This window comes from Peromyscus maniculatus, chromosome 20, assembly GCF_049852395.1.
Source record: "Peromyscus maniculatus bairdii isolate BWxNUB_F1_BW_parent chromosome 20, HU_Pman_BW_mat_3.1, whole genome shotgun sequence".
NCBI lineage: Eukaryota > Metazoa > Chordata > Mammalia > Rodentia > Cricetidae > Peromyscus > Peromyscus maniculatus.
Genome location: NC_134871.1, coordinates 35515263 through 35536219, shown reverse-complemented (window position 1 = coordinate 35536219; position 20957 = coordinate 35515263). Strand labels below are relative to the sequence as shown.

At 41.2% G+C, this 20957-nt stretch overlaps 2 protein-coding genes across 7 annotated transcripts in view; one reads left to right on the top strand and one right to left on the bottom strand.

Moving 5' to 3' along the window:
* Positions 1-7238, top strand: part of Oc90 (otoconin 90) — a 29720-nt gene extending 22482 nt beyond the window's left edge. Inside the window, 4 exon segments of the mRNA XM_076555680.1 lie at positions 726-842; positions 1730-1901; positions 4733-4839; positions 6723-7238. Coding sequence (XP_076411795.1) covers positions 726-842; positions 1730-1901; positions 4733-4839; positions 6723-7015 — 689 coding nt within the window. The 3' untranslated portion in view covers positions 7016-7238.
* Positions 7239-8800: 1562 nt separating this feature from the next.
* Positions 8801-20957, bottom strand: part of Efr3a (EFR3 homolog A) — a 92901-nt gene continuing 80744 nt past the window's right edge. For all 6 annotated transcript variants that reach the window (XM_006980307.4, XM_076555981.1, XM_042265357.2 and 3 more), the window contains 5 exons: positions 20787-20878; positions 16754-16802; positions 15845-15948; positions 15356-15405; positions 8801-11447 (listed from right to left, as the gene is read on the bottom strand). In XM_006980307.4, the coding sequence (XP_006980369.1) occupies positions 11342-11447; positions 15356-15405; positions 15845-15948; positions 16754-16802; positions 20787-20878 (401 nt within the window). In that variant the 3' untranslated portion in view covers positions 8801-11341. The remainder of the gene's footprint in view (positions 11448-15355; positions 15406-15844; positions 15949-16753; positions 16803-20786; positions 20879-20957) is intronic.

Below are 20957 nucleotides of genomic sequence, written 5' to 3'. Positions count from 1 at the left end.
GAGCTCACAGTTCAAACAGCAAGCAGGAAACAGAGCTAACTGGGAATGGTGCCAATCTTTTGATATAGCAAAGCCTGCCCCCCAGTGACACAGCTCCTCTTAAAGCCACACCTTCTAATCCTCCCCAAATAGTTCCAAGTATTCAAACATGAGCCTGTGGGGGCCATTCTCATTCAAACCACCACACCTTGCCCCAACAGCTTTACTGGACAAAGGATGAAATCAGGCAGCCTGGAAAGCTGTAGGAAGGACTTTCACACTATCTTATGAAATATGATGAGAAGCAGCTGCAGTATTTGGACAAGAAGATCAAGGGTTCAAAGATTTAAGTCCCTGTTGCTCTTGTCATGTGGCACCCTACTTTCCCCACCGGTCTCTTTGCCTCTTTACATGCTTGTGAGCATCTAGATGGGTCCTGTGGCAGGTGTGCAATTGTAAGCATAATATAATCTCAGGCCTGAAAGATCACTACAGTTCTCATCCATTAGCTGACATGCAGGTGGTCTAGCTCAGGCTCCTGGAAGTATTATGTCTGGAAAACTCAGAGATATTCATGCAGAATTCATGAGTCTCTAAAAATCTGCCTGTGTCTGCAAATACAATGTGAGGTGCACTCTCCTTACATGTTCTGAGTCTCTGCATGCATTTGACCTTGACCACGTGTCCATCTGCAAATGTCTGAGTGACTAACTCTAAACCATTCAATATAAGTGGTGTATTTTCAGGATCTGCAGAGATTGTTGCCATTGCTGAAGGTGCAACCCGTGCCCCTGCTGGCATGAAAACATTGAGGTTGGAAGTATCATCCATTGATAATGGTTCTCAGGAGACAAATGGAAAAGGTAGGTGAGAGCTAGCATCCAGGAGGATCTGGCCTCCCTGCTCTTGGAAAGTTCTATCTAGCTGTTAACAAAGCCTTTTAGGGTGCCTTATAGATTGTGACCTTTCCTGCTGGTGCAACTAGAAGGCACCACTCCCCTTTACTAGACAAGCTCTTTGAGGCACAAGGGTTCAAAACTTACCTTTGCCATTCAGCTGCTATGAGGCTGAGTCTGGGCAGGAAACAGGGTTTTCTGCTCCCTGCCTCTGTCATCTCATCCCTCTGCTTCTACTAGCCTAGAAACCTGGAGCTTGGTTGCAATCCATGTTGTGTATGGGTGACTAAGTAGAAAGATGAAGCACTTGGGTACTGATGATCATCCCTTCTCTCCTCCCTTGGATGCCTTCCCAAAGGACCTGCACCTGGAAAGAGCCCCAGCCAGAGTAGGATACATCTGGGCAAGTCTCCTATGGTGTCCAGTGAAGAGCAGTGGAGAATTCATTAGAAAGTTGTAGGCAGATGAAGAAGGGTATGAGGAGAGATAGAAAGACAGGAGCAGAGTGAGAAAAGCCAGAAAGGCAAGGCCACCAGGTTGACTAATGTGGTATGTCCCGAAAGCCTAAGAGGACAGCTCAGACCTTGCAGGCTTCTAGGCTCTTCTAAATAATAGGATGTGGCCCACAGAGCATCTTCAGTCCCGACAAGTCCCATTCTTTATAGAGATTTAATAAGGAATTCAATAGCGCTTCAGAAGCCAAACTGAAGAAGACTTGTTCTCTGAAATGAAGAGAACAAGGCACAGAAGACTGGGGATACAGGATCCCCCTAAAATAGTTCTCATACAATTGGAACTCTGCTCCTCTTTGGAACTCTGCCCTCACTCTCCTGAAAGTCTGTGTTCTTAACTAGCCTGTGACAGATTGGCCTTCCTGCATCTGGGTGATGGGGATAGCATGCAGGCCCTGCTGCAGCTTGGAGAGATGCTCTTCTGTCTAACATCCCACTGCCCAGAGGAATTTGAATCTTATGGCTGCTACTGTGGAAGAGAAGGAAGAGGCGAGCCAAGGGATACCCTGGACAGGTATGGATGGGGAAGGGTGGTCCACAAATGGCAATGAAGTTGCTAGCATCTGTAGGGGCTCTCATCTGCATTAGGCTTTCCTTCAAGTTTCTCATAGAGCTGGCTCTGGACATCTGTTTTCACACAGAGTGTCATGGTAACATTGCAGACCCACTTTCCTGATGAGCAGCTGAGGTTAGCCATTCATCTAGGGAAGGGAAAAGTCAAACTGAGCTAGATATCTCTTTAATGTTGTTTATTTTACATCCCTGCCACAGTTTCCTCTCCCTTCTTTTCTTCCAGTCCCTCTCCCCACCCTTCCTCTATCCACCCCTCCTCCAATCCACTCCTCCCCACTTTCTGTTCAGGAAAAGGCAGGTCTCCCATGGATATCAACAAAATATGGCATATCAATAAGACTAAGCACCTTCCCCTGTATTAAGTCTGGGCAAGGTGGCCCAGTATGAGGAGTAGGATCCCAAAAGCCAGTTAAAAAATTCATAGACAGTCCCTGCTCTCACTGTTAGGAGTCCCATAAGAACACCAAGCTACACAACTGTAACATATATGCAGAGTGCCTAGATCAGTCCCCCATTGTCAGCTCAGTCTCTCTGAGACCCTGTAGGCCCAGGTTAGTTCATGGTATGTGTTTTCTTGTGGTTTCACCCCTCTGAGCCAGATCTCTTGATGTTTCACTACAACCACAGACTACCCTGCCTCCTAGAAGGACTCACTTGCTAACACACTTTAGATGACTCTAGACCGACCTCTTGTGCAACAGTCCACATAGAGAATAGGGATCTGCATTGGGTAAACTCAGAAAAAGGCAAATTATGAGCTATCTTCTTAAAAATTTGGAAGTGTTTTTGCTAAATTTTATAACCATCACTTATGGGGAATATCCTTTTCTTCATATACACATTCTTTCACTTACATACACATTCAGCCCACATCTCTGGGGGTTTGCTGTGTGCCAGGCATCCAGCAAGGTAGTAGAGACATAAAAATGATTAAAATAGGAATGAAAAAAAATCCTCTTATGACCAATAGAAGTTTGCCCAGTGAAAGAGATGGGCAATTAGACGAAAGCACATAGACAAAATAGGTAATTACATGGGATTCACCCTGAGTTGAAAGAATATTCTAAGAGAACAGTTGATAGGATCTGGAAGACTGATAATTAGATTGCTCTCCCATCCACCCATCTACCCAGCCACTCCCATCTTAGTGCTTTACTCTTTTTCTCCAGGCTGTCAGTGAAGGACCTCAACTCCAAAAAGAACCTCCCGCCAGATGACACTACTGAAATTTTAGTTCTAGCAGTTAAAGTTGCAGTGGGATCAAGGGTGTGTTTATATAATGAGGTTCCACTACATGACCTCTGTCCTCCATGAATGAGAGACCTTGAATAATGTCAAGATTCGAGCGTTCACAGAACTCTTTAGTACAATAATGAAGACAGAGACATCAACAGCAGCCTCTTTGTCCTATTAATTCTCATGGAGAACCATTGAGGCAATTTTGGAGGTGCCTACTGATCACTGACCATATTTTATCAAAATATGTAATGTGAATGGTTGGGACAATAAGTTGGTATGGCTTTCTGACATCTGCAGGAAGAAATTAAAACTGAAAGCTATAGATGGAAACTCTGAATGGCAGTTTGTCACACTGGTGTCACGTTCTGCAAGAACATAATCTCACTACCATGTATTCTGTAAGTCATGAGTAGGTAACTTGCATAAACATGTGGATTGCTTATGATTCCCAATGATACTGACTTTAGATAGCAACTATTGTGCTCATTTCCCACCCCATCCCTGTAACCATGGGAAATACTCATGTAAGACAGCATGGCTCCCCTGGAGTGGGCAGCTGCAAATGGCGCAGACATTGACCTCAGCTACTGGGTAATGTGAGTGTGTGAGGAAGGATTATTCTTCTGGCCTGGCAACAAAATTGGTAAACCTGCTGTGTGAGAAAGAACAGATTACAAGTATGGTCACCCTTGGTTGGGCTGTGGTCTCCAGGAGGGAGTGCTTGAGAGGCACAGTCAATCCTCACACAAATCCTAGGAGGCATCTCTATTACTTCTACTTCACAGAGGAAACAACCTATGCCCACAATCAGAAAGGCAGAAGGAAGTGGGAGAGTTGTCTTAGACCTAGAACTTCCCCCTTAGCTGTCCAGTGGGTTTTAAAGGTCTGTGGATAGCTAAAAATGGAGCACTAGGGAATAATTGTAGACCTCTGTTGACTGCTGCCTTCACAAGTGTTCTAAGGATAGCTTCTGGCCGAGGAGATCCTGATTTGTCAGGCCAGACAGGTGCATCTGAACACAGGACTGACTCATTCACTTGTGTTTGCTGGGGCCCTACTTTATGCTAGGCCCTGTGCTGGATGAAGGTCCTCATGGCTCCCACGTTCTTTCAGGTTGAAGGTTAAAGGGGTGACCTATGGGTGTGAAGCTAAATATTCTATTAATAGAAGGATGGATGAAGTAGAGTCACTGTACTGACATGGAAGATTTGTGTAAGTTAAAGAGGCTCCCTTCCTTCACTCCCATCTGCTGGAAAGGTACAAGGATGAGTGTATTTGCTATGAAGAGTCATAATGAAAAATCAAAGAAAATGTAGAAATCCAGGTATACACAGTGGGGTTGATGCTATGCTGGAGGCAGCCTCTTGACACTGTACACAACCTAAACAGCCTTTGACGTGTGTAGTAGTCAGCCTTACTCTGGAAAAGAGTCCTTGGCAAGTCTTAGTACCTCACGCAGCATGGAGAAAGAAGACTCCATGGAAGGGGTTTTGTGAAGCAACCTTGTGCAATAAAAGGTTTCCTTGGTCTTAGGTGCTGTTTGTCCCATCACTGCTGTTTGGAGCAGGTGAGACCACTGGGCTGCCTGCATGGGAGTCGTTCTCGGTCATCTGTGGTATGTGAGGACCATACACCCAAGTGTAAGTGTGGAGGCTGCCTGGAGTCCTTCTGCTTTCATGCCTGTATCCTGGCTGGATCTGGGCTCTGGATACTACCCCTAGCACATCTTCATCTGTACCATGTCATGTTCTTCAAGACATGCCCCCTTACATTCCTTTCCACGGATTAGGGGCTCATGGTCAAGAGCCAGAGTCAGCTGCCTTAATCATCACAGCCGATTAATGATCTCAGTAGCCTGTGCTTTCTGAGCCCATGCTGTGGGCTTGGACAGGCATAGTTAATCCTCATACCAATCCTAGAAGGCAGCTCCATTACTTTTTCTATGTCACAGAAGAAACAGATGATACCCACAATCAGACAGGCAGAAGGAAGTGGGAGAGTTGGGTTCTGGGCTGGAAAACAGCATTGCCTCAGACCTGGAACCTCCTCTGAGCTACCCAGTAGGTTTCAAAGAATTCTGCCTTCTTCTAATAAGCAGACCCTGTTCCAGGTGTGATCACCTAAAGAACTTCACGAAGGAGAGCGATGGCTCTGGCTGAAGGGTGGGCTTAGTCCACAGCTCTACCCCTCCCCATAGTAGAAACTCGAAGTTCCCCATTGCTGTGAAATGCCCCATGGAGGCAATGTGTAAAAGTACCACCCTCTGTTGAGTATCGGCCCTGAGCACATGGCAAAGCATCCTTAAAAGTGGATCCTGGGGACACTTTGTTCAGCAGTGGATGTGTTTCCCTTGGGCTGCTCTGTAGCTCAGGAAGAAATACCCTCTCTGGAGCTTTGCTAGTGCTCCGAAAGGCTTTCCTCCTCATTTTTAACTGGGGAAGCAACTGGGTGGACCTATTGTCCTCTTTACTGATTCTGTATGTCATGCACAGCACATTGACCTCCATGACACCCTTCTTGGGCCATAATTAATGGCAGGACTTACATGCCATTCACTCACTCACTGATTCAGTTTTCCACTTAGCCAACAAACCTTCATTGGGGGCTGCAGAAATGATAGTGACAAAATACCTGAGCAGAATCAACTTTTAACACAAGAGATCTAGTTTGGCTTATGGGTTCAGTCCATGGTCACTTTGTCCCTACTGCTAAAAGCTTGTGAGGAGGCAGAATATCTTGGCAAGCTGCTTACTTCATGGAGGTTGAAGAGGGTAGGGAGATGGATGAATGGATACAAGGCCAGGTAGGAAGGGGATGAGATACCCTTACGGATTGCACATGCATACTCCCACACCATGACTTCCGGCTTAGCCCCCCCTGCATTATTTTTAACACCTCCATGAAATTACAAATCCATCAATGTATTAATTCACTGACAAGGTTAGAGCCTTTGGGATTCAGTCACCCTAAATAACATAGCTGGAAACCAGCCCTTTACAAATCTTTGGTGGTAGTAGTGGAGCATTTAAGATTCAAATTATAACAATAACAAATGTGTGTGATCCTTGCCTCAAACTGTCACAGCCAGGAAGGGAAACAGGTAATGGCCACTCTGATGTCATGTAATACTGTCAACAGGTTATTAGTTAAGGATATTTACTCTAGATTCTGTAGTGAAGACCAGAGAATGGGTAGGGGGGGAGCAAGTCAGGAAAGGTGGTGAGGTGGGATTGACAGGAGGCTATCTCAGGTTTTGAGATGGCATGGGTATTCCATGACATTATGGAATACCCAGGAGCTTAAAATTGGGGTGCAGGGTCAATCTGGAGACTGGCCTCAGATGAGAAATACAACAGGCTAATTTCTAGCAGGAGGAGCAGGCTAGACCATTAGGAATAGTGCATGCCCGACACCAGAAGGGCTGTTGAAGATGGGGACTGGAAAAAGGAATGGCTAGGGGTTGGATGAGTGGTTTTAAGTGCCCTACCTTGTGTCTCACATCTGTTCTTCTGCTCTTGCTAAGGTGTGGGGCAGAGCCTCTGTGAGAAGCTCCTATGTGCCTGTGACCAGATGGCAGCCGAGTGCATGGCCTCCGCCTCCTTTAATCAAAGCCTTAAGTTGCCAGACCTACGAGAGTGCCAGGGCAAGCCTGTATCCTGTGAGGATGGCGTGCTTGGGGGCAACCTGGCCTCTTCTGCAGGCTCCAGTTCTGAGGAGAACAGTGAAGAGGCCACATCCTAGATGGAACTCCTAAGAAGCAGGTTTCTGGAGAAGCCTCCTGGTTCCTTGGGGACAAGGTCACTCGGTGGAAGATAAGATGTTACATGCCAGTAGTTCTGAGCTGCGTGAGCTCTTTGTCTCTCAGTCCTCTGACCATAGCCTTAGCAGAAGCTCCAAGGGAGCAGAGACGGCCAGTTCCTTACCTATAAGCCTTCTCCTGAAACTTGTCAGCTCACAGACAAATGTGACTGGAGAAGGAGAGCAGATGACAGCACTTCTCTCCTTCCTGTAGTTCACTATGGAAGCTCAATAAATTCTCCATGCCATATGGTCCGTGTCCTGTTTAAGAACTGGCTCTGTAGATATGCGGGTGTGTGAGCAGCTCTCTTTTGTTAAAGAGAGTATAACTGCCCACGATTGTCAATGACTAAGAAACACACAGTGATTCTGTATGGGTCAGATACACTTGCTACCATTGTTAGGAGAGCAGCCATATGGCACTGCCATCACCATGAGAAACCACCCAGCGCTACCCTTGGCCCTAGACCTTTCTTAAAAAGATTACTAAGGTCCTTGCCTGACTTCATATCGTCTAATCTCCCCATGTCCTTCCCTCCATGGAGCAACCATGGATGTGGAGCCAGCACACCTGCTTTATGCAGTTCCTGAGTTCTACAGGACTTTTCTGACAAGATCAGCACTCAGGAACACAGTATCCAGGTATGAAATGCTAGAGGGCCACTCTTGCTCCTGAACAAACATCCAAGAGTAAATGCTGTCCCCATTTTCATGTCCTAAGTAGGGAGCTCTGAGACTGAGACTAGAATGTCAAGGGTAGACCTCTCCAGGGACCAGTGGTGACCGACTTTAAAAGGAACTCAGCCTTGTCCTTCAGTTTCACCATATATCCCCTTGCAGGGAGCTCTGGAATCACTTCTCAGAATAACACCTGCACATAAGCCTTGCCATGGGATGTCATGGGGAAGCCTAGACACAGCACTGCTCTAGCTCATGTAAGCTAATGGCTGAATACAGCTCCACAAAGATGCAGTTTATCCCCACACCCTGACTTTGCTTTTTAGTAACTCAGATGACAGAAGACAGGGTCACAGTCATAGTGGGAAGCCAGGGGCAGCATTGTACCGTGCTCTCAGCATGTCAGTGGGAACAGGGTCAGAGATAGGTACTGTCCCAAGAATACACAGCAGAGTCAGTGGGACTCTAGTGGTGTCTTAGGAAGGCAGTGCCTAGGTTTCCCCAAGGCAGCACCCACGACAGGGCTTTTCTGTAGGCATTAAGTAGTTTCAAGGAACACTAGACCCCAAAGACGATTGTCATTAATATTCACCAGAGGTTTATTCTATAATGCAGGGATGACACAGTGGTTCACTCACCCTCTCAGTTAGTCTCTAAGGGAAGATCATACTGTTTTCACTCCACAGATGAGTGACCAATCACTTATCTATAACTGCTTAGCCTGGAGCTTGGGTCAGGTTTGAACCAGAACCCAAGCTCCTCATCACTGTATCACAATCGCTAATCCAAGAGGCCCATGAACTACAGCTGGCTATGGTACAGGGCTCTGCAGGTGTAGACTAAGCCCAGGGTGGCATAAAGTACTAGAGAACAGCTGTGTTTGTTAAGAACGGCTTTGTGTAATTTAGAGCAAGGAGGTGGAGTGGGAAGAAGTCACCAAGGCTAACAAGGAGATGGCAACTATGTGAAGCCACAGTAGGCTTAACCTAGGCTCTCTTCGTGCTCATGAGCTATGCTTCTGATGGTTCTCATATATGTGGAGAGAATCCACCCAGCAACTTGACTTTTTCTAAGTCCAATGTTGAAGCTTAATTCTATATATGAAATGTTATAGTAAAAATGCACTTATCCACGAGATGCAATTTTTGTTTTATTGCTTACATTTGATTGCACAATGAAATTTTACATTTAAAAAACTTACTTTATTACATCAATACATATATCAGCATTAGTGAGACAAATGAGGTCTGTTTGAGGGAGAAGGGAGTTAAACTGCTGGTTAAGGGTGGTATTACTCTAAAGGATAATGAGTTCTAAAGAAGGGTGGATGTAAGGGAGAGGAGAAAGAAGAGGAAAGAGAACATGAAAGAGAATATGAAAGATTAGGTCAAGTTCAGTGAAACTATATAAGCAGCTACAGATATCACAAGAATAAGAGGAACATTTAAATGAACTGTTCAGTGTCACACAAAAGAATATAACCAACTGTATATAGCACAGAGAATGATACATGACTTAATTTTGAGTATCAAATGAGTACCTGCCAAAACATATCAATGTAGAACTTGAGCAAGTCCTGAAGAATCAGTACCTGAACTAGCTGCAGCACAGCCTGCACACCTGCCCAAGGGCAATCCCTGCAAACGTGGAAGAGTAAGACAGAGAAACATCCATTTCTTGGGAACCCTTGTCAACATGACCAGTTCAGTCTATTAGACCTAATACATCCAGAAGTGTACTGTGGTTTAAGAGTAACAACACTCAAACCTACAGTTTACAAAAACCAAGAGAAAGGTATGGTAAAAAACCAATTGCAATGGTTTTCCTTTACATGCAAAGCATGCCTTTTTAAATCACTAAGAAATGCAAAATTTTATACAGCAAAGCTTGTGTTTTGCATGAAGGCAAGTGAATATATATCTTTTCTTATACTATTAAATTATATATTTTTCCATACAAAAGCACACAGTGTTAATTTATAAAATGACATCCAAGAGGATGATGATTGTTTTTGCATGTCCCCCTGTTTATATTTAAAATGCAGTCAAAAAATAATATCCTTCTTTTAAAATACCAAATAAAAAAGGGAAACAAAAATGCATGAAGCTTACCATTAACCGGTGACACGTTCCCCGGTGTGAGCAGAAGCTACAGTGACAGCTGGGGCAGGCCACTAGTCTGCTGGTGGCAGCTGCACTGTCCCTCTTGAGGACAAGGTCTGGTGGGTCTGACCCTATTAGCAGTCTGGGCTATCCTGTCAGAGGTCTGAAATAATGGACCCTTCTCCAAGATGTTTTACTCCGTTGTAAATATTCAAAATTTTGGGCATGACTATTCTATGTTCATTTCCTTATCTTGTTTCTTCCTTTTTGTATGAGTGGTATCCAAATAATCATAAACACACATTTAAAACATCCTGTTTTCCATTTTATTTAAAAAAAAAAAACTAAAACCAAATTATTTTTGAGCTATAATTTTTGATAGGAATACAGTTTTATGTAAAAAGAAACTGAATTTGAAAAAGCAGAATTATATGAAATGATTTCGCAAAACTATGCTAAGAGAATTTTCTAATTGCAGAATGCTTATTTTCACCATGTGGTGGTGTTCACTAGCACGTGCAACACATACTGCCCTTGCAGTCTCACAGCTGGAATAAAGGTAGCTCACACTCAGACCTTACAAGAACACATGAACCGTTTTGAGTGTATGTAACTAATCTTCAACAAAACTTTTGGTTCAAATCTTGCAAATTAAAAGGTTCACTGGGGAAATTTTTTACTATGAAGACTTAAAACAATGCACAATATAAAAATGTAAATTCATTCATTTAAAAGAAACTGAAATGTATAGACTCTGCGCAGGTGAACAGGTAGCTGTTTTTAATGTCTTTCTTTTATATAGTAAATATATATTTCATTTAATTAATGGAATCACAGCAAAATACAACTATAGTTTCAAAGCGCAGTCTGTAAACTAACACATCATATGTGGAAAACACTGCACCTTTCGGTGCTCCAAGAGTGAGCTCTAGGGCTCAAGGGCTCAACTTGAAGCAGAAAACACAAGTATCACAAGACCTGTAAAGCCTGACCAGTTTCCAGATGAGGACCTAGGTGAGAATACTGGTCAGTAGATTTTTCTATCGCTGATACCATAGGAATGCCTGCCACATGTTACTACTGAGGACTGAAAGATGTCTACACAGTCCATCTGAAGCATGGATTTAGAAAGCAGGAAAGAATTTGCAACCCTAGGCTTAGGAATATATTTACTTTTGAAGAAAAAAGCAATCAACTTCTAAGCAGTTGTGGAGACGCTTAAGAAATCAGCAGACACTTCATACATTTTTCAATTGTTTTTTAAAAATCATGTTTGTGCAAAGTTTAAAATATACTATTTAACAACGGCATAATGTGAAAGCAATACATCTTAAAAGCTAATAGGAACCTCAAAACAAATTAACGTGGCATAAGTCTACCTTTAGAAGTACTCTAATTCAGAGTTCCTAAACTTCTAACACAGCATGATGAGTGTTTGGTTAGAGATATATCCCATTCCATTTCAGGACTTGTCAGTAAACATTATGCAAATCCTGAAAACTCATCTTGGCCTTGTTTTTCAGGCTTTAACATTCTTTTAAATGCTGTAGTCTTCATGAGCCAGTCAATACACACACAGATCCGGAAATTTCATCTCATAGACTGGGACGGACTGGTATTGGGCATGCCCAGAAGTAATGGTCAGTGTTCCAGATGGACTGGGAGGAGGGCTATAAAAGAAGAACATGGTGCTATCAGTAGGTGCATTTACAGTATTCAACCATTGCCTGCAAATAACAAAGTAAGGTTATTTAATTAAAGGGCTTGATTCAGTGGCAGTGCTGGCCATCTGACATTGTATAGGCAAAAGAGGGATTATGGTTATTTTAACTCCAAAACAGACGTTGTTCTCGTGTGTGTGTGTGTGTGTGTGTGTGTGTGTGTGTGTGTGTGTGTGTGTGTGTGTGTGTGTGTATAAGTCTCTTTGGTCTAGAGACTTATAAGTAAGAGTTTCTGACTCTAAGTAGAATCACAATTTTTCTCTCAGTATGGATTGTGACAATACTGGAAATTTATAGTAGCATAAGGAATGGAGGAAGTCTTTGTTAACCTGGAAGGCAAGAATGAATCCATTCTTTTTAGTATTTTTAATTTTTCAGCTACTGTTAGTGATAAACATCTCTGTGGCATCCATTTTGGTTTCTTTAAATAAATAAATTCATGAATCCACCAACTGTTTTCCTTCCCAGACATACCAATTTAGGAAATCAACCTTTTGTCATATAGTGTAAATATTTTTTTACTAACCCATCATTTAATTTTCAACTCTTTTAGTTCACAAAGATCACACTCAACCATGCACACACATGTGCACACACATACATCTCTGAATACATCTGCTGTCTGTTATCCTATAAACAACACTGCCTTTCTCTTAGCAGAAGTGGAGGAAGAATGTCCCTCCTGCCTTCACTGCCATGTCATCTTCGGCCTCCATAAGAATAACTCAACACTGTTCTTGAAAATCTAAAATCATATCCTTCTCATAAATACTTATCTATCTCAATTTGCCTGTATTCTACATAATTCTACAGACTCAAACTGTTAAGAATGCCACAAGGCCAGGCTTTACGGTGCATGCTTTTAATCCCAGCACTCAGGAGGCAGAGGCAAATGCTCTCTGTGAGCAACAACAGCGAGACCCTACAGGGAGACCCTGTCTCAAAAGAGCCCAAAACAAAACAACAAAAGCAAAAACCCAAGTAAAGATCTATCATGTCTTTCTTGGAGTAGATAGTACCTTTGATTGTTCATTTTCCTACTACATTTTCCTACTTCCTTTTGCACAAGGATTCTTCTGGAATACTCTTAGCATGTTCTTTAAATGTAAATTAATAACTACATTCTGCAAAGATTTTGACTAAAATAATGGGTTAATTTGTAGAGAGCCGATGTCTTTATGATATTAATTTACTATTGAAGAACAAGATATGGCACTAGGCAAAATCACTCATTGGGAAAAGTACTTGTCTCCAAGCCTGACAACCTGAGTTCAAGCCTGGGAACCTACATAGTAGGAGAGATCAACACTTGAAAGAGAACCAACACTGACCTCCCACCCTACGCCATACATATACAAAAAGTTGTTAATGTTAAAAAAGAACAAGGCATGAGTTTTCTGTATATAAATAATAAGTATATCTCAGACTTAGTTATTTCATAGTCTGTGCTAGGATTCTATGGTTATGAATGTTTTCACTAATTAATGATATGCACAAGTATTAGCTTCATATGATCATCTTTAATTTTGAACTGCTATTTAACTACATTGTGCAGCTGTTTTTAATACTTCTGTGATATACTGTTCTAGAAATTAATAATTTTGCAAGTGTTCCAATATTTATAACACCTCTTTATGCTTTATTAATGGATCATTTTTAGTGAAATACACAGATCATAAGTGTGTTATTTGATAAAAATTGACATGCTTATACACAGGTAAATCACAGCATGATATAGATAACAAATATTTTCATCATTCAAAAGTTAAAGAACGGGTTGGGGATTTAGCTCAGTGGTAGAGCGCTTGCCAAGCAAGTGCAAGGCCCTGGGTTCAGTCCTGAGCTCTGGGGGAAAAAAGGTTCAAGAACAAGCAAGAGGAAACTTCAGAGAGAGATCAAGACAGCTGCTGGTGATGGGGTGTGAAATGAGCATGTGGCAGTAGGGAGGCTGGTTGGTAGCCATATCAGAAAGCCTCTTTTGTGCTTTCTCAATGGCCATTAAAGCTACTGACACCATTTAAATCTACATTTCATCTGCATTTGTAATTTCTTAACTTTTATGCTCTACTACATGAATAAGAATGTTAAAGTTTATGATTATGAGATTATAAAGAACGGTACAGTGAGATCCCAAGAAACACAGGCAGGAAACAAGGGTGAGAGCAAGTATGTCTCTACTCCAAAACATGCATCCTCCAGTAATCTCTGATGCCTGGTGTACAGACTGCAGTAACTAGCTGTGTCTGCTGCTGCGTTCATTTTATATTTTATTTTTTGCATTTCTCTCTTTTTCTCTTCTGTACCCAAGCCATGGTGAATAAAAGAACAGGGACTGATGTATAAGATGGTTTGGCTTCACTTTTGTAGAGCACAAACTCTCTTCTCTGGCTGATCAGATAAACAGAAGAAAATGTGCAGACAGACCTGAAAACCTACAGTGCACTATGCCTTAAGTCCTCAGGATCACACAAGCTGTCCCAGAACTTCTTCCAAAGAGGAAGTTGTGGATGGATTACTACTGAAATAGTGCACTCAGTACAGTGTCTGGGACACTCCAAGTGTTGCTAAATATTAACTACCATCCAGTGTTCAGCCAAAGCCAAAGCCAATACTAGACAAAGTCACGGTATCAAGAAGATGAAAACTAGAATGCTGTTCTTAAAATTTTAAGTCCATACACATGTGCCGATGTGACCCACAGGAACACGGTGAGCCCTAGCAACTCTACTTGAGAACACAGGTTGTGTATTTTAATGATCTGTCATTAAGTACAAGACCTTCAGCAAGTTATGTTACTTCTCTAGGTTCTGGTGTCTTCACCTGGACACTGAAAGAGACAGCATGTACTTACTTTTCAGGGTTGAGAGCAGAAATAACTGACAGAAAGTATACAGCCTAAGGCCATGTACACAGCAGGGATCTGGAATTTTAACTAACAGAGTTAAATGCTCCATATTTGGCAATTTTCTCTGAAAAGGAAGTCTATATACATTTTATATTTTATTCCAATTCCTTTCTGGACTTTTATAGATGAACAATTCTCTCCTTAGCAATAGTAAAGCAGTGAGAAAATGTCCAGAATAAGTGAAACTGATAACAGTGTCTTCCATATGAAAGCAGAAGACAAAGTAGAATAAAAACAAGGCAAGTGGACCAGAATGTTACCAGTCTCTTCCAATCATGCGATACAGACTTGAAAAAAAAAACTTATTTAGTCAAATTAAAAGATAAAATATTTCGCTGATGTAGAAAATAAAATTCCAGAAGCAAGGCTCTGTGTGTATCCTTTATTGGGCCAATTTCCACACTGATGTCAATGTGAGACCTTGTGGCAGCTCCTCCTGTGCAGAGGGCCTTGAGAGAGCCTTTTCTTCTTCTCAGGCTGAATTAAGGAGAGGCAGACTCAGAATGACCAATGCCAGTGAGATACTGTACACTTGGGAGTATAATAATTATAATAACCTGAATGGACATAGGAAAGCGAATGATCAAAATCATGCATCTATACTGGTAGCAGTGTTACTGCTCTGGATGGAGCATATTAAACTACAGATGGAGTGCATGAAAAATAGCTAAATATGAACGATTTTCTAGTTAAACAAAACATTAGAACTCCGAATCACTCAGATGTTCTTAGAGACCATCATGAAGAAAAAGATAGTCTAAGAGAAGGCTAGAAATGCCACGAGATAACTGGTCAACTGTTCACACTCCCCCTGTAAACAGAGCAAGAATTGGCACAAAGGGTTGCCAGTAAGATCTTATTCATACTCAGTGCAAAGCAGTTATTAAGCATGCACAGCCATGCATAGCTTCTATTGGTTTCTGTGTTACTACTGTGCTAACCAAACCCTTACCGTATGGTGAGCTCCAATATTTGAGCAAGTCTATCATGAAGCAAATTTGCCTGCAAAAGAAAAAAAAAGAATGTTAAAGATTTCTTGTTTTCCAGCCACCCAGCAGACAAAGCACAACTGTAACTATGAGGCTGATAAACAGATGGTTTTAATGCTCTAATTTGCAATATCTATTGGAATTGAATATAGGCCTTCTCCCCACACCCACCCCTTTCAAGTTCTACAGCCTCAAGTTGAAACACAAAAAATACCCATAGCAAAATCACCAAGAACCACTGGAAACAAAACAAATCAGAACAGAACAGAAAGCAATGACTGTCATTCACCCAGATTAAGATCTGCCATGTCCATCAACATCACATAAAGAAATTCTTTAAGTTTAGTGGCTCTGCCTTCAGAGCCTGGAGCCATAATATGCCTAAAGCCTGCGTCCTACCAAAATGAGCTCCAAAGAGCAATTCCCCACCCACTGTCCACCAACGCACTCACTTTGGATTCACATTGTGCTGCTATTTCTTCAAAAGGTGCTTTCTGGAACTTCTCTATCACAAGACGTCTCTTTTCCTTTTCCTGTTCTTCCATTCCATTGGTATCTATAAGAGCCAGTTAAAGAAAGAGTGTCATAAAATATGCCAAAGACCACGGGAGCCAATGATCTATAATCCCTAACATAAGAGTGACTAAAGAGCTACTTTTATAGTAAAGGCAAAATACATTAACTTTCCTTAAATGTTTCATTTAATACTAGATAACACAAATATTTGGAAAAAAAACTAAATCAAAGAGCTAAAGCTCTGAAACACAATGCCTACTTTCATAGAATTCCCAACTCTTACTAAGTAATACATACACAACAAACACACATAAAGATATACACATGCATAAAGCTACAAACACACATGTGCACACACACACACTGACATATACAGGTGAGAACAGTAACTTACCAGAAATCAAAGGGCTACCAGGGCTTTTCTGAATTATTCTTTTATATCTAACTATGCTGCCCTTGTACATACAGAGGCACTAAATATTTGTTAAAGTGCATCTTGATCCCAGTGAATAGAAAACTAAAATACAGCTGGGTCATTAAGACCAAATGTGTCTGAGTCTTACAACATGAAGGGAAACTTTTTTATCTTAAGGTCATGATAGTCTGGACAAAGTTTGTTAGATAGGAAAGAACAAATGTCTACCTTGTTTATACCACTGTGTTTGCTTATGTGTTCATACACGTGAGACAATTTAAAAAGCTTAAACAACGGACCCATTTATATAGAGACCATAGTATTTTTCCTTTTCTTTCTTTTCATGTTGGATCTGCTTATCCTGTCATCTGAAAGAGTACCAAGGCGGAAATGAGATTTTAGGAGAGCTAAAAAGTGCTCCCCAGCTTACCAATTGCTTTCTTCAGTGCTTCAAAGGTGATTTCTTCAGTGTTGCTAACCTAAAGGGAGTGTAAGGAGAACAAAGAGTCAAGAAAAGTGAATTAATATTCTTATCAACATACAAGTAACCTAAACATTTTCACAATTATTTTTTTCCTTCTTTTGTTTGGCTTGATCTGAGATTATATTCCAAACAGCAGATCATCTGCACTCCTTCCCTGGCCATAACAATGGCCTACTGCGGTGGCTTCCTGACTACACACAGATGGGCATTAGCCCAGCAGAGTAGGCAGCACCTCCACACCCTTGGATGAGGCACGGCCTCCAGGGTCTGATGGGCACACGATACCCAGTGACTCATCTGTGCTTGGTAAGGGGGAAGACACTTTGAAGCAATAAAGGCTGATTACATCTTTTTAGCTATGTGGTATATAAGAACTAGCCATTAAAGAGCCTTTATAATTTTAGTACTACAGGCAGGGAATAAATCAAGCATGAAATAACCTAAGATGTTAAATGGTTAGAAGAATGGGCTGCAGAGATGGCTCAGTGGTTAAGAACATTTGCTGCTCTTGCAGAGGACCAGAGTTAGAATCCCAGCACCTACATGGTGGCTCACATCTGTCCTTAACTCTTGTTCTAAGGGACCTAACACCCTCTTCTGGCCTCCTCTGGCACCAGGCATACATGCCGGCAAAGAATTCACACATACAAAAATAAATGAAGCTTTCAAGGAATTACTATATTGAGAAGTATGCACCCTAAAACAAGCATATGCTGGATTTTCTAAGGCACAATCACCAGTTTTTTTACTTCCTATAAATACCCTTTACCTTGGTGCTCTCAGATCTCTTGTTTTGAAATATGTACAAAACTGTAAAATTAAATGTTTTATGATTTTTAAAAGTTAGTACTTTGTGATTAAAAAAAAAGGCAGTGGTACTTTATAAGGTACCAAAACATTTCCACAAAGAGTAATAAATGGTTACTGTAGTATCTCTGAATAAAGTTAAGCAATGATACGATACATGAGTACTTGCCTGGCACTTCGGTCATCCCTAATTTTAGCTCATGAGCGTCTTTTGCTAAGTCTAAGGCATCAAGACTAACGAAAGCAAGACTGCGTGTTCTGCACCTTAGCGTCTCTTAACAAAGGCTTTAGCTGGAAGTCAAGCAGCAAGAGTTCCGCTACCTCAGCTTTGCTACCGAGGGTCACATTTTTAGTTGAAGTCAGATTAAACTTTGGAATCTTCAGTTGCATTCTAGACATTTGGAGCAGACATACAAGATTAGGCTCTGACTAGTCATTTGCACCTACGAGCAATCTAGCACTAGCATTTTTATGACGTAAACAAAACTCACTGTTCTTAGACTGGGCTAAATAGCTTCAGATTGAAAAAAGCAACCAAAAAAACTACATATAGTACAGGACAAAGAACATGGGAAAAGTTAAAATGCCAGTATTTTTATTATATTAACTTTTACTGATTAATGCTGAAATAAATATTTACCAATAACTGGAAAACAGCTAACTGTATGAATTTCTCTTGCCCTTGCTATAAACTACTTAGTTTTGCCTATAAGGCAATTCTGTTCTGTCTTTTGGCATTTGAACAACTAATATACAAAAAAAGCATATTCCCGAGTTTGAAACTCAAGTGTGCTCAAGTAAATATGATACTAAATTGTACTTATCAAACATCCAGTGTGTGATGTATGTGACTGAGGACCTTCAGCACACTGTCTTTGAAAAGCTAATGTATTAATGAAATTTTAATGTAATATTCAGAGAATCTTCCCCCTACAGTTCTTTAAGTAAATATTTTTCAGCTTATTTTATAACAGAATGATTCTTTACAACAGTCTCAAGTGTCAAACACATTAATTTTAGAAAAAAAATAAAAAGAGATATAAAAACACAACCATTAAACCATACTGTGTATTCCTGATTAAAATTAGGTCTAGAAGCCAAGGCTCTAAGCAAATGTATTTACTTGAAAGGGTAAGAAGAGTAAATTCACACTCATTGAAAGAGTGAGCAAGATACTCTTTACAAATAAGAAATGTATATATTAAAGTGGCTTTGAAATTTGAGGTGGACTCGGGGGGGGGGGGGGAGGAGTTTTAACCTCTTCAAGTATTTTGTGTGCATGCACATGTACGTGTGCACATGAATGGAGAGTGCAAGCATGCTGAGGCTGAAAGTTGATATTGGGAAGTCTTCCTCAATCGCTTCTCTACCTACCTGTAGTAGCAGAGGAAGCCTTGTGTGAATATGTAAGGAATGGACAAAGTCCTAAGTGAAAGTGTACTACCAACAAAGACCAATGCCTCACACCCCTGGGAATTGGCCTTCCTTGGGTCAGGCTTAGGAAACTGGCAGTGTGTGCAAAAAAACAAAACAAAACAAAAAAACAAACAAACAAAAAAAACTACTCCCCTAGCTAATGGCTGAGGTTCTGGGTTATTGCTTAGTTGGTACTGGTACTGCTCCATCAGTGAAAACACAGCCCACTCAATCCCAGCTTTTCTGTACATCATACATTATCTATCTTCTCTTTATTCCCTCCCTGTCCCAGTCAGGTTCCCATCTGAACAGCACCTTTTTCTTCTGCATGTTTGTGTGTGCACATGTATGCAGAATCCCTTATGTGTGTAGGGCCATTTGTGTACAGGTGTGGAAGCCCAAAGTCAATGTCAAATATCTTCCTTGATTACTTTCATTATGTACTAAGACAGTCTCTTGGTGAACCCTGATTTCACCACTTCCAGTTAGCTAGCCTGTCCTAGAGATTCCGTCCCTGACTTCTGAATGCTGGAATCACAGGTGGATGCCATGTCTACTGGCTTTTATGAGGTACCAGAGAACCCAATTCTGGTCTTCATGTGTACCTGGCAAGTGCTTTATCCACTCAGCCTTGTATCCTCTGTTCTACTTTCTTGTTTGAGACAAGGTCTCCTCACTGAACTTCAAGTTCACCATTTGGGCTAAGCTGACTGGTCAGCGAGCCTCCAGGACCTCCCCATCTCAGCACCTGGCTTTTCATGTGGGTGCTGGGCATCCAGAAGGTATGTCCTCCTGCTTGTATAAGAACTTTACCCACTAAGCTATCTCCCAAGCCCACGTCAATGCTCTTGAGCTCCACTAACAAGTGACTGATAAGACCAAAGGATTCTGTATAATGGAGAGTTGAAGAGCAAAGAAGATCTAAGTTGTTTATTCCCTGATTTACAGAGGTTAGAAGCTAAGGGAGTGAAAGCATGAATTCAGACAACTCAGGTTCCTACTTTCTTGTTTACATATTTCTTTAATTATTTATATTGTATCAATGAGAAATAATGAAATAGCTGGGCAGGAAAACAATGTATAAATCATGAAGAGGAAGCTAAGTTGGGAGGCTAGCATTTGTCACTTTTCGTTGGCTGTCAAAAATTCTTTGTGTCAATCCAGTGCCGAGAGGACTGGTTTTTCTTTCTATGACTCCGCAGAGTACTCTCCTGTGCTCTCCCTCTCCTGGAGCAGGAGGAAAGGCATGACAGTGCAAGCAGCCACAGTCCTTGAGCAGTTCACTGAGATGGCTTAAGTCATATTCATAATAGCTAATATCCAAAATGACAAACACGTTTTCCTTACACAGGAACTTTTGAGGTGAGGATTTGGCCTCGTGGAGGTGCAGAAATCCATCTGCTTTTATACTTTATACTTCATAATTTTTAAAAAATAAAGAGGACTTAGAGAACTTAAGAGATCATGCATAACATATCATACTTAAAGTAAAACAAAACAGCTTTGCTTCTGTTTTATAGCTTTCTGTCATACAGAACTCCAATGCAAAAAATCTAATAATATACTAATTTTATGCATCTTGACAGTTGAAATGAGTTCACAAAAATTAAAATACATTAATTTCTACTATCAATTTAGCTGCCTTGGGGATAATTTTGATTTGTAATTTTCCCCATTTAAGGTGTGGAGGAAAATTTTTCTTCTAAATAATCACTACATTAAGACAGTTCTCCATCATAAACTTCCAGCAACTTACCACATCATCAGAAGGCACAATGTTGGGTAAAATGTCCACCTGAATAGATACAGTATCCACAATACTTTTTCTCCTAGAAAGACGATCTTCATCTGAAATGAAAATTATTTTCTTCTATTATTTGTTAGTCAGAAATGTTATGTTGCATTTTAGTCATATAACTATTTTAGA